This window comes from Lipotes vexillifer, unplaced genomic scaffold, assembly GCF_000442215.2.
Source record: "Lipotes vexillifer unplaced genomic scaffold, Lipotes_vexillifer_v1.1 scaffold182, whole genome shotgun sequence".
NCBI classification, from domain to species: domain Eukaryota; kingdom Metazoa; phylum Chordata; class Mammalia; order Artiodactyla; family Lipotidae; genus Lipotes; species Lipotes vexillifer.
The window spans coordinates 3,284,675-3,301,449 of record NW_006798798.1 but is presented as its reverse complement, the minus strand read 5'-3'; the positions used below and the strand labels follow the sequence as shown (position 1 = coordinate 3,301,449).

General features: G+C 36.8%; 1 protein-coding gene across 1 annotated transcript in view; it reads right to left on the bottom strand.

Moving 5' to 3' along the window:
- Positions 1-16,775, bottom strand: part of DPY19L3 (dpy-19 like C-mannosyltransferase 3) — a 70,305-nt gene that overhangs the window by 19,172 nt on the left and 34,358 nt on the right. Inside the window, exons 8-12 of the mRNA XM_007470935.1 lie at positions 8,656-8,787; positions 7,196-7,297; positions 4,434-4,507; positions 4,112-4,270; positions 338-457 (exon numbers count right to left, since the gene is read on the bottom strand). Of these exons, the coding sequence (XP_007470997.1) occupies positions 338-457; positions 4,112-4,270; positions 4,434-4,507; positions 7,196-7,297; positions 8,656-8,787 (587 nt within the window). The remainder of the gene's footprint in view (positions 1-337; positions 458-4,111; positions 4,271-4,433; positions 4,508-7,195; positions 7,298-8,655; positions 8,788-16,775) is intronic.

Sequence of the window (16,775 nt, the reverse complement as noted above, 5' to 3'; positions counted from 1 at the left end):
TTTTTTTTTTTTTTTTGGCGGTACGCGGGCCTCCCACTGCTGCAGCCTCTCCCGTTACGGAGCACAGGCTCCAGACGCGCAGGCTCAGCGGCCATGGCTCACGGGCCCAGCCGCTCCGCGGCATGTGGGATCCTCCCGGACCGGGGCACGAACCCGTGTCCCCTGCATTGGCAGGTGGACTCTCAACCACTGCGCCACCAGGGAAGCCCCAACAAGGATATTTTTATGGGAAGCATAATCATTAATGAAGATGATCATCAGTTTCCAAATTATATTGCTAAACTATGTCAGGTAAAGAGTGGTCAAATAAAAAAATAAACAGATAAAACAAAAATACCTCATTGTACTCAATGCCAAGAATCCAAATAGAATCGTGTGTATTAAATTGTAGGCAGTTTCTGGTTTCAGGCCGATTGTGTACTCTCCCATTTTATACGTGGATTGATTTGTAGAATCACTGCATAAAATAGTACATATACAAAAATTAAAGCTGGGTAACTAATTTTAATTTAGTTAAATCTTTCTTAAAGAAGAAGATAGAAGGACTTCCCTGGTGGCGCAGTGGTTAAGAATTTGCCTGCCAATGCAGGGAACACACGTTACAGCCCTGGTCTGGGAAGATCCCACATGCTGCAGAGCAACTAAGCCCATGAGCTACAACTACTGAGCCTGGCCTCTAGAGCCTGCGCGCCACAGCTACTGAGCCCATGCCCCGCAACTACTGAAGTCTGTGTGCTCTAGGGCCCGCATGCTACAACTACTGAGTCCATGTGCAGCAACTACTGAAGCCCACGTGCCTAGAGCCCATTCTCTGCAGAGGAGCCACAGCAATGAGAAGCCCACACACCGCAACGAAGAGTAGCCCCCGCCTGCCACAACTACAGAAAGGCTGTGCACAGCAACGAAGACCCAATGCAGCCAAAAATAATAACTAAAAAAAAAAAAAAGAAACCTATGCCTTCATATATTTAGAAATGTTTTATTTCCCTAAGATAAAGTGAATCAGCTCTGATCAATTTTGAATTTGTTTATGAGGCTAAAAGTGTCATAATATAAATGCATTAATAATTAGAGTAACTAAAATTGAACAAATTTCATTTTAATTTAAGCAAAACCTTAAAGTCCTTCAATCCGTTAAATTATAAGAGATAGCAAAAAAAATATTTTGGAATCACTGAAACTACAAGAGATCTTTAGAGATGCCATAGTAGTTACTCATATTTTTCTAGTTTTTACAAATAAGTAAAAATGTATCCAGAAACTTGGAATTCAGTTCCTTTACGAACCAATGATCACATTTTTAACCTACCACAATACCTCATTACATATAACTAACATGATTTTTTTAAAATTAATTTAATTTTGGCTGCACTGGGTTTTTGTTGCTGTGCGTGGGCTTTCTCTAGTTGCGGTGAGTGGGGGCTACTCTTCGTTGCGGCTTGCGGGCTTCTCATTGCGGTGGCTTCTCTTGTTGCGGAGCACAGGCTCTAGGCACACAGGCTTCAGTAGTTGTGGCATACTGGCTCAGTAATTGTGGCTTGCGGGCTCTAGAGCGCAGGTGCAGTAGTTGTGGCGCACGGGCTTAGTTGCTCCGCGGTATGTGGGTTCTTCCCAGGTCAGGGCTCGAACCGTGTCCCCTGCATCGGCAGGCAGATTCTTAACCACTGCGTCACCAGGCAAGTACCCTAACTTGATTTAAAAAATCAAATATGGCTACATTAAGATGACTGCACCCATAAAATTAACAATAACCCTTCAACATCATCTAACACCCAGTTCATGTTCTATTTTCTATTTACTGCAATAGCTTTTTTCAGGTGGTTTCTTTGAATGAGGATCCAAAGCTTTCATACTGCATTTCATCAATGTCTCTTTAAATTACCTTTCAATCAATATAAGTACTCCCCCCTCCCCACTTTTAAGGGCATTTACTCATTGAAGAAAATGCATAATTTGTCCTATAACTGTTCCTACCTTCTGGATTTGGCCGATTGTCTCCTCGTGGTGCCATTTAATATATTTCTCTATTCCCATGTTTCTTACAAACTTGTAATTAGATCTAGAGGTTAATTATTAGAGTCAAGTTCATTTATTTTGGCAAGTACACTTCATGGGGATATGATGTATTCCATATTGCATCACATTGGGAAGCATGTACTGTCTGGTTGTCCCCACTGGAATGATGTTGAGATGGATGAGTGGGTTCAGATTTGCACAATTTGTTGTCAAGGGGAAAAGGAAACAACAGTAAGGGCTGCCAGCTTAGGATAAAAATAATACTTCTGTAAAGGCCCCACTTATCCTTCACACAAGTCCAATAGACTTGGATATGTACAATGCTTCCGTGTAACTATAGACGTATTATTTCCTGGAAGTCCTCTTTTTCACCACCCTAGATACATAAGAAAATTAAAATGATACTCTATGGTAATTTTCACCACTGGTGATAATCTTTACTTAAACGTTATATATCACAACCCAAACTCTGGCTTCCATTGATACTAAAAGATTACTCCAGACAAGAACATACCCTCTCATCCTCCCTTGATACCTGGGAGAATTCTGCAACACCTCTCCCGGTGCCCGCAAATGAGCTGGAAAGCTCTATTAATCCCTTGAGCATAGAACAGGGTATCCTTTTCAGTTATATACTACACACTAATGTAGATGTGGTGTATAAACGTAATGGTACTGTCCTTCCTAGTACAAGAAGGTAGAAATACTTTAAATACTTGGCATTGATAATATATCCTTCAAATTACTTAGACGTTAATTCACGCTGAGACACTATAATTCTTAAATGACTTTAATTAATGTAGTGCTTTCCTCTAATAAAGTCCTAATATCCCTACCTGGTAAAATCTTTATCTATAATCATATACCAAATAAGCTTCCAAGGACGGCCCATAGATTCATGCTGAGCATGGCAGACATTTTCACACAACACTGCAGGCCAACTGAACTTCCTGCTTTGCATGCTGTCTAGAGTCCTGTCGACACCTGGTGTGTCTGGAATAATACTAAGTTACACTGTCTAGAATAATTTCCATCTATTTTCATGGGGCTAAATTTTTATCTTGGAGTTGGTATAAAAAGAACACTTCTGAAAGATACTAAAATAGTTTATAGTCAATGAAATAGCTTCATGGTTCAATGTTGCTTCATTCTTAATAATCATAAAACACCTCAACTGATCTGGGCTCATTGTAATGACTTTCTCCCAGCACAGCTCTCCAGTGGCTGCGAATCACAGCTCACCAGCACCTTAATTGGCAAGGTAACTACACAGGAAAAGGGCTTCCTTCTGGGCTTCATTACTTTTCCACAAATGACAGTAGCTTCAACTTCTTACACTTAATCTTCTTTCAATTTAACATGGATAGTAAATGCAAAAACCTCCATCAGCTTGATAGGTAGGTATTCTTCATACTCCCTGACTTTCTCTTTTAAGTAGATTAGCAGACATGCTAAGTTTTAAAAAACTGTTAACTAATACATGCTAATAATTATGGTCCATTCCAACTTTATAAGCCCTTGAACAAGATGCAACAAAACAAATAAACAATGGTTAATTCTTGACAGTTCATGAGAAATAAAAAAGGCAGCTGGAGAAAGAAAGCTAGAAAAACACAGGAAATTAAGAATGGGAACAAAACAGAGAGACTACAAGTCAATAATAACACTTGCTAATGACAGCTAAAATCTACACAATATACTCTACGCATGAGGCACTGCTTTAAGTACTTCATGTAATTTTCACTTATTTATTTCTCACAAAACCCTGTAGAGTAAGTACTCTTAGTGCTCTCATTCTACAGAAATGGAAATAATGAAGGGTTATGTAACTGGCTCAAAGATCACATTGTTCCCAAGTATGTGAGCCAGGACTTCAACCCAGACCTGGCATGGCATCTACTACTTTTTACGGTCTCTTAACTACTCCACCCTTACCAACTGAGAGTACAGTCCACGCTAACTTGGGTACGTTCCCCCTTTAAGATGACTGTACTCTGTTCTGTATCTGATGTTTTGATTTTCAATTTAGCAATTTTTCTGCAACACAGAACAAGTTCATTAAAGCACAGAATTAGATTTCTGAAATATGCCATACCTGAGATTACGGAGGGCAACAGCTAATGCTGCAATCACGGTGATGGACAGAACAAATATATAAGCATAAAAAAGCAGAGTATCTGAAAGCCTTTCAAATGTATTAAAAGGCAGAAGGCCAAATGCTTCTTCACACAGATACAGGTTTGCATCAAAATCTCTAGGAAACAAAGGGAAAGCAAAGTATTAAATTCAAGTACAAGATAAGTAAACCTCCAACTTTTCCTCAAAATAAGCCTGAAATTAAGAACTGATAACTTACATTTTAAAGACCCTGCTGATTTAATATAAAAAGCAAACACAGACTTAAAATTCAGTCATACCTTGTTGCTCCAAATCCAAATTTTGCTTTCAGAAATTTAAATATGTGTTCGTCTGACTTGAGGTTAAGAATTTTCTATCGGGGAGGGAGAAAATAAAAATTGCTATCAGTTCTTTATGCATGGTTTTCTGATAATTTCCCATTGAATACACATCTTCAGCGCTCCATTTCATAGGACTGTATGTGTGTGTATGTGTAAAATTAGTAAATGTTTACAATAGGTCTTAGAACTGAGAAATTCTAAGGCAGGGATTTTTTCATTAAAAAAAATTCTTTTAAGTATAGTTGATTTACAATGTTGTGTTAGTTTCTGGTGTACAGTAAAGTGATTCAGTTATACATATATATTTTTTCTATTATGGTTTATATTGAATACAGTACACTGTACTTTACAGTAGGAACTTGTTGTTTATCTCTTTTATATATAGTAGTATGTATCTGCTAATCCCAAGCTCCTAGTATATCCCTCCTCCAACCCCGTTCCCCTTTGGTAATCCTACGTTTGTTTTCTATATCTGTCTGTTTCTGTTTTGTAAATAAGTTCATTTGCATTATATTTTAAATTCCACATATAAGTGATATCATATGGTGTTTGTCTTCCTTGTTCTGACTTACTTCACTTAGTATGATAATCTCTAGATCCCTCTATGTTGCTGCAAATGGCATTATTTCATTCAAAAGCAGGGATTTTCAAACACCCTCCATTCCTATTTTTTTTTTTTTAGCAGAATCGTTTTTGCAAACAAAATCTAGGCATAAGTTCAACATGCAAAATAGATAAAAGATGAGGTTCTTTGGTTTCAGGGAGAGGGAGACAGCTGAAGCCCAGTGAGTACAACTTTTAAAATCAGAAAACTGGGCTTCCCTGGTGGCGCAGTGGTTGAGAGTCCGCCTGCCGATGCAGGGGATGCGGGTTCGTGCCCTGGTCTGGGAAGATCCCACATGCCGCGGAGCGGCTGGGCCCGTGAGCCACGGCCGCTGGGCCTGTGCTCCGCAACGGGAGAGGCCACAACAGTAAGAGGCCCATGTACCGCAAAAAAAAAAAAAAAAAAGTGTAAAATCAGAAAACTGATAATATCATGATCTGAAACCTCAAATAGGAACACAGCCCACAAAGCCTATTTTGCTTTGGGTTTTTCTGTCTGCAGATACAACTGATATAAGACTCATTCTTTCAAAGACAATTCAAGACACAGCAATAATCCTCAAGGGGTGAAGAGACAAATGCCAGTGTTTATCATTAGTGAGTATAATTTTAATTCACATTATTTTATTTTTAATTTATGGCTTACAAAAATTCATATAACATAAATGGGTGAAAAAATTGTATCAGAAGAAAAATGACGATAGAAAAGAAAATAAGATTAATCCAGAACTGAGGTTAGTACACAAAATATATTCAGTAGATATGAGCCACAAATCTGGGCTCATGCATTCTAGTAGCAAATACAAAGAGGGAAATAAAAGCATTTATGCTACTCACAGGGTCATAAGATTAAAACAAACCAGTTGCTCAAGAGACATCCTTATAATCCTAAAACTGAGACTCAAGAGAAATTTTCCCCATGGGTACAGTAAAAACAGCAAACAGTCTCAAAGACTATTTTTTAAAATTCTTCTAATTGTAGGTAGCTGGCAGAACATCAAGTACAATTCAATAGGCATTATTCTTTGGGGAGTCGAAAAACAGTGGTCCAGACAAGTAGCTCTCTCCTGGCTTAATCCAGGCACAGATAACTGAACATGTAGAGTGGCGAAATGGATGGACTGCATATCTTTCAGCCAGTCTTTCAGAAATGCTGATTGTTCTGCTCAAATAAGGTTTGTTTTTTATTTTAATAAATTGTATTTATTTATGGCTGCATTGGGTCTTTGTTGCGCACGTGGGCTTTCTCTAGTTGTAGCGAGCGGGGGCTACTCTTTGTTGCGGTGTGCAGGCTTCTCATTGCGGTGGCTTCTCTTGTTGAGGAGCACGGGCTCTAAGCATGTGCTTCAGTAGTTGCAGCATGCGGGCTCAGTAGTTGTGGCTCTCTGGCTCAGTAGTTGTGGCTCGTAGGCTCTAGAGCGCAAGCTTAGTAGTTGTGGCGCACAAGCTTAGCTGCTCCGCAGCGTGTGGGATCTTCCCGGATCAGGGCTCGAACCCATGTCCCCTGCATTGGCAGGTGGATTCTTAACCACTGAGCCACCAGGGAAGTCCCTCAAATAAGTTTTTGATAAGTAGTGAACTATATGGAGTTTAAGAAAATAGTGACAAGGACCTGGAGTGGAGGTGTTTAATGTGGCTGACTGAGTGAAGGGTCTGTTTATTCTTTGACAGTCAACAGACAGGGAGAGGGACTGCCATTCTCTTACAGAAGTCTGTCTTGTACATGCAGCTGTCTTCTGTCCTGACACCAGCCTTCCCAGAGGGGCGAAATCATCTCAATGTGGTTCCGACAGTAAACCCAGTTTATTTATGAACTTACCCCAATAAAAATCATGTCATTTTTTTTTTTAGTACCATAGTACAGAAAACGCTCTAAAAAGTAGAAGCTTTAAATTTAGAGAAATACTTGTTTAATGCTTTTAAAGCTGAGTTTTTAAAAAGTTTAATAACTCAAAAGGTGGGTTCAAAGTAGAACATGTTAAGAGCAAATAGAAATCAAGGACTAAAATCAAGAAAATAATCCCGTTACTGAAACAAAGGTAAAACCGAGTCTGTTTAAAGTAAAACTGGTAACTCTTTAGTAATGCTAAATTAAATACGTCATTTTATTAACCTACCTTAATAATGTTGTTGAGAAAAAGTGTCAAACATAAAACCACAAATAAATGTAACAATAGTTTCCCAAGCCTATTAAGGAAGCTTCCAGTTTTCAGGTTTTTCTAGAAATTAAAAGAGTTGAGTTTCAATTTTTTAATTTTAATATAACTTCATAAACATTTAAGATGAGATTACTTAAGAATTTAAAACACTGGGTCACACAACATATAGGGAAAATATAACCTAATTTTCATGAGGTTACATTGTCTTAAAATTTGTCTTTTTCTAATAGTAAATGAATCACTTAATAATAAGCTCCATATGATGAGGAAATGTGTCCTAGTCCATTTTTTTTTTTTTTTAAAGACCTCTTCAACCAGAGTATGGAGTCAGCCACTTAGAAGGTACTCAGCATATACTGACTGAACTTGATCCACTGATTCATCTTTTTATCCACTGATTCATATATCACAGACTATAACCCATTAAATAAAAGACCTATATAAAAAAAGTAAATTGTGCTCTTTGATACATAATAGTTTTCTTATAACCCTCGAATAACTTTATGGATTATCAAATATAATATCTAAACAGTTCAAATATGAGTGATGTTTATTTATAATTAAGGTTAAAAGGATAAATGAGAAGTACAGTTTTTAATAGTCAACTAAAAGCCTGTTTTTAAAAATTTTGTGAAGATCTGTCCATAGCAGCTCTCACTCAAGAGACTAATAACAAAACATATTTATTCTTCCCAAAATGGAAAACAAAACAGCTTCTTGATATAAAAGTGCTTGTGAGAAATGTTTCTCATATGCTTATAAGACAGAAAACAGGCTTTGCAATATTATTAAGGAAAAACAACTTTATGTAAATTTAAGAGATTTTAATTATATAATAAAAGTCAAAAGATGAGGCCAATGTCAAACATGTTATTCTAGGAAATGTCCCTTTTTTTTCTAAAGGTATTTATTTGGAATCTCAAAACTCTCAAAACAGTTAATTTTAACTCACTTAAAAATCAATACTATGATATGGAAGGATGGGGGAAAGAGTGGTGTTACTACTTCCAATAACAAGGTGTCCACCAACTTTAAAGACTGTGACGAACATATTTCCACAAGCAATATGTTCTTCTCTCTCTTGAGTTCACACATGAAAAAAGTCAACATTTTTTTCTCTTTTATTCCAATTTTAAACCAATGGCAGTCAACCAAGTATCTCTGGCTAATCCTGAATTTAATTAAGATTCCAATTTTCTAAGAAATAATAAACGTCAAAACAAAGGAATGGCAGATCAGAAAGCCTGAAAACAAATGCTATACCATGCACTTCAAAAAAAGCAAATAATGGCCCTACTGCTTTTTAGTAGGAATTTGGTTATAAATTTTCCTTTGTGTACTATATGCAAACAAGGTCTAAACAACCACACAATTAAAAAAAAAAGTTTACTCTGATTAAGGACAAAAAAAAGTCCTACCTGAAGTTTTCTTGCAATTAACACCGAAAGGTTAAAACTGATAAGCAATGATCCGAGAATCATGGAATTAAAAAACTGAAGAATGCAGACAAGGAGTAAACCTGTTAGCTGTATACCATACAGCCATGTCACCTGCAACAACCAAGGATGAGATGGTTAAACAGATTTTTATCAAGAGACTCCCACATGCTGACAGGTTGGTCCCTAGTTGGATACATCTCAAGTTATATATATATATATATATTGCAGAAAACGCACCTAACGTCAAGTAATACAATCTAAGAAAGGAAGATAGTAACTCTTTATTTACCTTTTAATTACAGAACATTTTAAACTTTATAACATTAAGAATAACAGGGATATATGAAGTAGAGGAAGCAAACAATGGTATAAATATATTCTAGGAATAGGCAAATGCTGTTTGTAGTCTTTAGTTTTCTTCTAAATTCCTTTACAGTTATGGCCTATAGTATTTTATTGTATTCCAAAAATCAGTATTTTTACCGTACTCCATTATTTCCCAATCTTCCCTAATGACTAATGATGTTGAGCATCTTTTCAGGTCCTTATTGAACATTTATATATCTTCTTTGGAGAAATATCTATCTAATCTTTTGCCCATATTTTAACGTTGAAAGAGCTGTAAGAATTCTTTATATATTCTGGAAATCCTTATTCAGATATATGATTTGCAAATATTGTCTCATATTTTGCGAGTTGTCTTTTCACTTTCTTTTTTTTTTTTGCTGTATGCGGGCCTCTCACTGCTGTGGGCTCTCCCGTTGCAGAGCACAGGCTCTGGACACGCAGGCTCAGCGGCCATGGCTCACGGGCCCAGCTGCTCCGTGGCATGTGGGATCTTCCTGGACCGGGGCACGAACCCATGTCCCCTGCATCGGCAGGCGGACTCTCAACCACTGCGCCACCAGGGAAGCCCATCTTTTCACTTTCTTGATAGTATCCTTCCAGGTACAAAAGTTTTTAACTTTGATGAAGTCCAATTCATCTGTTTTTTTCTTTAGTCACTTGTGCTTTGGGTGTTATATCAAAGAAGGCTTGGGCTACTCCAAGGTCAAAAATATTTATTCTTATCTTTTCCTCTAAACATTTCATAGTTTTAGCTCTTAAAATCAGGTCTATGATCTAGTTTGAGCTAATTATTGTGTACGGTAAGAAGGGGTCCAACTTCATTCTTTTGCATATAGATATCCAGTTATCACAGCACCATTTTTTTTAATGGGGTTTTCCAATTTTAAAAAAAAATTTTTAATTTAATTTAATTTTTATTTATTTATTTTTGGTCGCATTGGGTCTTCGCTGCTGAGTGTGGGCTTTCTCTAGTTGCGGTGAGCGGGGGCTACTCTTTGTTGTGGTGCGTGGGTTTCTCATTGTGGTGGCTTCTCTTGTTGCAGAGCACAGGCTCTAGGCATGCGGGCTTCAGTAGTTGTGGCACGTGGGCTCAGTAGTTGTGGCTTGTGGGCTCTAGAGCGCAGACTCAGTAGTTGTGGTGCACGGGCTCAGCTGCTCCACAGTATGTGGGATCTTCCTGAAGCAGGGCTTGAACCCCTGTCCCCTGCATTGGCAGGAGGATTCTTAATCACTGTGCCACCAGGGAAGTCCCATCACAGCACCATTTATTGAAAAGATTACTCTTTCTCCATGATTATCTTGGCATCCTTGCTGAAAATCAGTTGACTGTTTATTTCTGGTCTCTCAATTCTATTCCATTGATTTATGTCTATTCTTCTGCCTGTATCACTCTGTCTTGATTACTGTAGCTTGGAAGTTAAGTTGTGAAATTGAGAAGTGTGAGTCTTCCAACTTTGTTCTTTTTCATGATCTTTTTCGCTATTCTGGGTCCCTTGAGCTGCCATATGAATTTTAGGATCAGCCTGTCGATTTCTGCAACTGGGATTCTGAGAGGAACCATGTTCAATTTGTAGATCCATTTGGGGAGTATTGCCACCTTAACAATAGAAAGTCTTCCAATCCATGAACATGGGAAATCTTTCCAATTTATGCAGGTCTTTAAAACTTTCAGCAGTGTTCTGTAGTTTGCTGGGTATAAGTCTGCACTTCTTTTCTTCAATTTATACCTACATATTTTATTCTTTTTGATGCTTTTCCTTCTACGAAGTATTTGTATCTTTTGCTCCCTTTTCCATAGGGGTGTAAATATTTTCCTCATTAAATCTGTAGGAATTCTTTAAGCATAATGACTCATTCAGGAATACATTTTTTTAAAATAAAAGTTTTTTTGTCTTTATTTGGATTACGATGTTTTTTGATGCTGGCAGTCTTTTTTTTACACCAAGTAGGAATATTTAGAGAAAAAAGAGCAGTTTGTGTTACAAGATTGCACAGTTTTATAAATGTACAGTCATCCATTGGTATCTGTGGGGGACTGGTTTCAGGATCCACAGTGGATTAACAAAATCCTTGGATGTTCAAGTCCCATGGTCAGCCTTCTGCATCCATGAATTCAACCAACTGCAGAGGACTGTATATATTTATTGAAAAAATCTGCATCTAAGTGGACCCATGCAGTGATACTCATGTTGTTTAAGGGTGAACTGTAATGATATCCTAGGTTCAAGAGAAACACTGTGGGTGATCAGCCAGAAATGTAATACTGAGCAGTACTGTATACTAGAAAGTTGTGGATTATCAGTGGTACTTTTTTTTTTTTCCCAGTGGTACTTTTGATGTTCCTTCTCAGTTTCTATTAGTTCAGAGTTTAGAAACAAGGCAGCAATAATACAATCTTCCTATACAGAATAATCAAAATTTTCTTCAATGGAATGCTCATGCTCTTCATTATCATTCATAATTAAACATGGTTAACATTTTTTAACATTCATAAAATATCAGGGAGTATGATAAATGACTCACTTATATCAACTCATTCAAATCGAGACAGTTGGTTCTAGAGCCTACGTTCTTAACTGCCACAGAGAATCAGAACTTTGGTATCAAAGTGTGCTAACATTGAATGTTTAATACTCCAAGGAAATTATGAAGGTCTGTAGTTTTACTGATCTTTTGAAAGAACTAGCTTTTTATTTCACTAATTTTCTCTATTGTTTTTATGTTTTCAATTTCATTGATTTTTGTTCTTTTCTTTATTGTTTTCTTCCTTCTGCTTGAGTTGGGGTTATTGTGCTCTTCCTTTCCTAGTTTCAGAAGGTGGGAGCTTGGTTATGGTTTAGATTTTTCCTCTTTTATAATGTGTGTAGTGGTACACATTTCCCTCTTAGTGCTGCTTTAGCTGCACCACACAAGGTTTGATACGTTGCATTTTTGTTGTCACTGAGTTCAGTGTTTCCTCAAGGCTTCCTCTTTGACCCATAGATTATTTAGAAGTGTGCTGCTTACTTTCCAAATATTGGAAATTTCCTTATCTTTTTGTTGATTTCCAGTTTGAATCCATTGATTCAATCCATTGGGTATTCTGCTGTTGTTGGGTGGAATGTTCTATAAATGTTGGTTAGATCCTGTTAGTTGATGGTGGTGTTGAGTTCTATATCCTTAACGATTTCTGTCTGGTTCTCAATTGCTGAGAGAGAGGGGTGCTGAAGTCTTCCAACTCTTTTTGGGTTTGTCTGTTTCTCCTTTCCGTTCTGTCAGTTTTTGCTTCACATATACTGTGGCACTGTTGGTTAGTACATGTACATTTAGGATTGCTATGTCTTCTTGGTGGATTAATACTTTTATTAGTATATACTATTCTGGTAATTTTCTTTGCTCTCATACCTACATTACCTGATATTAATATAGCCACTCTTACTTTCTTTTGATTAATATTTGCATGGTGTATCTTTTCCTACCCTTGTATTTTCAATCTACCTATACTGTTTGTTTGAAGTGAGTTCCTTGTAGAAAACAATTGGGTTGTGCTTTTTTAATCTATTCTAACCCATCTCTGTCTTTAAATAGTTGTATTTAGATCATTTACCTTTAATGTAATTTTTTAAACATCTTTATTGGAGTATAATTGCTTTACAGCGTTGTGTTAGTTTCTGCTATATAACAAAGTGAATCAGCTATGTGCATACATATATCCGCATATCCCCTCCCTCTTTCTTGCATCTCCCTCCCACCCTCCTTATCCCACCCCTCTAGGTGGTCACAAAGCACTGAGCTGATCTCCCTGTGCCATGCAGCTGCTTCCCACTAGCTATCTATTTTACATTTGGTAGTGTATATATGTCAGTGCTACTCTCTTACTTTGTCCCAGCTTACCCTTCCCCCACCCCATGTCCTTAAGTCCATTCTCTACGTCTGTGTCTCTATTCCTGTCCTGCCCCTAGGTTCTTGAGAACCATTTTTTTTTTTTAGATTCCATATATATGTGTTAGCATATGGTATTTGTTTTTCTTTCTGACTTACTTCACTCTGTATGACAGACTTTAGGTCCATCCACCTCATTACAAATAACTCAATTTCGTTTCTTTTTATGGCTGAGTAATATTCTATTGCATATATGTGTTATTATTGATATGATAGGTCTTAAATCTGCCATTTTATCATTTGCTGTTTGTTCACTCTGTTTTCCATTTCTGTTTTCTTTTCTGCCTTCCTGTGGGTAACTTAAATATTCTTAGAATTCCATTTTTACTTATTTATAGTATTTTTGAATGTATCTCTGTGTACAGATTTTTAGTGGTTGTTCTGGGTTATTACATTATACATTCATAACTTATTACAGTCTACTAGTGTGGACATTTTACCAGTTTGAATCAAGTGTAGAAATTTTACCTCAATTTAAGTCCCTTTACTTTTCCCATTTACAACTGTCATAAATATTTCCTCTACATACATTGAGAACCATAAGACCATATTATTATTTTTGCTTCGGCTATCAAACATAATTTAGAACACTCAACATGAGAGAGGAAGTTTATTATATTTATTCATATTTTTACTTTTAATTGCCTTTTCTCTCTTCCTGATGTCCCAACATTTCTTCTTTTATCATTTCCTTCTATTTCAAGAACTTCATTTAGCCATTTTTTTTTTTAACAGTAGGTCCACAGGTAACAAATTCTGTTAGTTTTCCTTCATCTGAGAATGTTTTGCTTTCCCTTTCTTTCCTGAAAGATATTTTTGCTGGCTATAGAATTCTGGGTTGACCATTCTATTCTTTCAGCACCATGGTTTCTGATGAGAAACCCACTGTCGTTCAAACTGGTCTTCCCCTATAGGTATCATTTTTCTCTGACTGCTTTCAAGATTTTTTTCTTTATCTTTATTCTCCAGAAGTTTGATTATGATGTATCTTGGCATTGGTTTATCTGGGTTTACCCTATTTGACATTAGCTCAGCTTCTTGATTTCTGTAGGTTTTGCCAAATTTGGGAAGTTTTTGACATTCCTTCAAAAAGTATTTTTTTCAAATACTTTTTCCAGCCTCACTCTCTTTCTCTCCTTTTGGGGTTCTGATTATATGAATTAGACTTCTTGTTACGGTCCCATAGGTCTCTGAGGCTCTGTTCATTTTTTTCCAGTCTATTTTCTTGTTCAAATTAGTTCATTTCTAAATTGTCCTGTCTTCAAGTTCACTGATTCTTTCCTCTGATCATTCCAGTCTACTGTTGAGTCCATCTACTGAGTTTCTGGGTTTTTAAAAATTTATTTATTTTAATTAATTTGTTTATTTTTTGGCTGCATTGGGTCTTCGTTGCTGTGTGCGGGCTTTCTCTAATTGAGGCAAGCGGGGGCTACTCTTCACTGCAATCTGCGGGCTTCTCACTGCAATGGCTTTTCTTGTTGTGGAGCCCAGGCTCTAGGCATGTGGGCTTCAGTAGTTGTGGCTCGTGGGCTCTAGAGCGCAGGCTCAGTAGTTGGGGCGCACAGGCTCAGTTGCTCCGCAGCATGTGGGATCTTCCTGGACCAGGGATCAAACCCATGTCCCCTGCATTGGCAGGTGGATTCTTAACCACTGCGCCACCAGGGAAGCCCATCTATTGAGGTTTTTATTTTCATTATTGGAATTTTTCAGTTCTAAAATTTCCATTTGCTTCTTCTTTTTATCTTCTAAATCTCTGTTAAGAGTTCCTATTTTTCATTTGTTTCAAGTGTGTTTGTAATTGCTCAATGAGAATTTTTTTATGATAGCTGCTTTAAATTCCTTGTCAGGTAATTCAACTTTTGTGTGCTTTGGTTTTGGCACCTGTTGATGGTCTCTGTTCATTCAAGAGATTTTCCTGGTTCTTAGTTTAACAAATGATCTTCAATTGTACTGTATTATGTTATGGAACTCTGAATCTTATGTAAATCTTCTGCATCAGCAGACCTCCTCTGACACCATGCCAGCATCATGCCACTGAGGAAAGAAGGACACTGCCTCGTTATTTCCAGATGGGTTTGGATGTCCAGGGTGACCTGGACATTTGACCTCCACTGACTTTTGGAGGGCAGAAGAAAGGGGTGTCTCATTACTGCTGGGTGAAGATGAAAGTTTAGGCTCTCTGCTGACACCATCCCAGCAGGGATGGGGAGGGTTGTCTCATTACCAATAGGTTGAAGTTGAAGGTTCTCCACGTGGCATTCATGCTTCACCCTTTCTGGTCCTTTTGGCTTTTCTTGGGGCTTTTTTGGTTTGAGTCCATTGGTTTCTCCTGATTGCTGACTTTTCCAGTACCTAGTCTGAGATATATGCAGCAAAAAGAAAACCCAGTGAACTCATTGCCATGTTCTTCCTCTGGTTTTGAGGTCTCTAGGTGTAGTCTACTTTCTTTTCTCCACCTCTCAAAATTTTCTTATATTTGTTTTTTACATATTGTCTAGGGCTTTTAATTGTACTTAGTAGGAAGAATAAGGAGAAATGTGTTTCCTTCATTTTGTCTGGAACCATACAGAGTACTTTAAAATTGCCTCTTAGGCATTGATCACTAATGTGTCTTGTTTTCACAACAGGTAGTCTCCACATTCTTAGTCTTTAATGGAACAGAATTATATGCTTAGTAATAACATTCACTGTTCTGTTTTATATTTTAAAACCCTGTACACATTTCTCACTGAAAACTTGATCTTTTGACGGTAAGATTTTCCATCATCCATGTAAAGAAGATGACGTATACTGAAAAAGATATTGCTTCTTGTCACCACATCAGGCTCTGAATTTGTATTACTTTTTTCTATATCAATCATCTGCCTCTTTCCCGTTCAATATGATTAGAGATCAGTGATTCCAATTTATGAAGAAACTAAGGCTCCAAGAAGTTATATCACTTAACAAAGTTTAAAGAGCTAGTTATTTTCAGAGTTGATAGTAGCAACTTGGTATTATAACCCAGGATCCTTTCATTATAATACTGTTCCTCCTTTAATTCTGATAGTTATAACTACTTCTAACGCCAACAGAGTTTCAAATATAAAAGTTCAACGAAGCTTAGAACTGAATATGAAATAAATTAGCTGTATTATTCTTTAGTTTTTTGTGTGTGCCAAAATAGTACCTTTTATTCTGTTTTCCAATTTTTAAAAAAAGAAAAAGAAACAGATGTTCATTACAGAAACATTCAAGAGATCTAAAGAACAAAAAGAAAATAAGAGCATCAGTCACATAGCTGACTGCTAATACTTTAATGCATATATTTCTGGAAACTTTCCTCTCTATATACATATGTTTTATTTTTAAAAAAGGGAGAAGGAAAACTAATGGTTATATATAACTAACACTGTGTTACATAGTTAAGACATGTTTATTTAACAATACCCTATTGCTATTGACTTAGGTCATTTCCAGACTTTTCTTATTACAGTCCAGCTAAAATTAACATGTTTGATTATTTCCTTAGGATAAATTTCAAGAGGTCAAAATTTGGTGAAAAGACATACATGTTTTCTTAGGCTTTTGATACCTACTGTGAAAATACACTACAGAAAAATTATACACTAGGAAAAAAATTTTATATATTTTCAAAATGGCTCAATATTATTTATTTATTTTTATTTATTTCTTCTTCCATTTATTAATTAATTAATTTTTTATGTTAAAATGTACAATGTTCTTTTGAACATACTTGTTAGAAAGGGGGGAAAAGTGATATCATATATGAAGAGACTAACTGGCCTAAGAGTGTATGACAAGAATAAATACAAAGGTATCTAGGCACC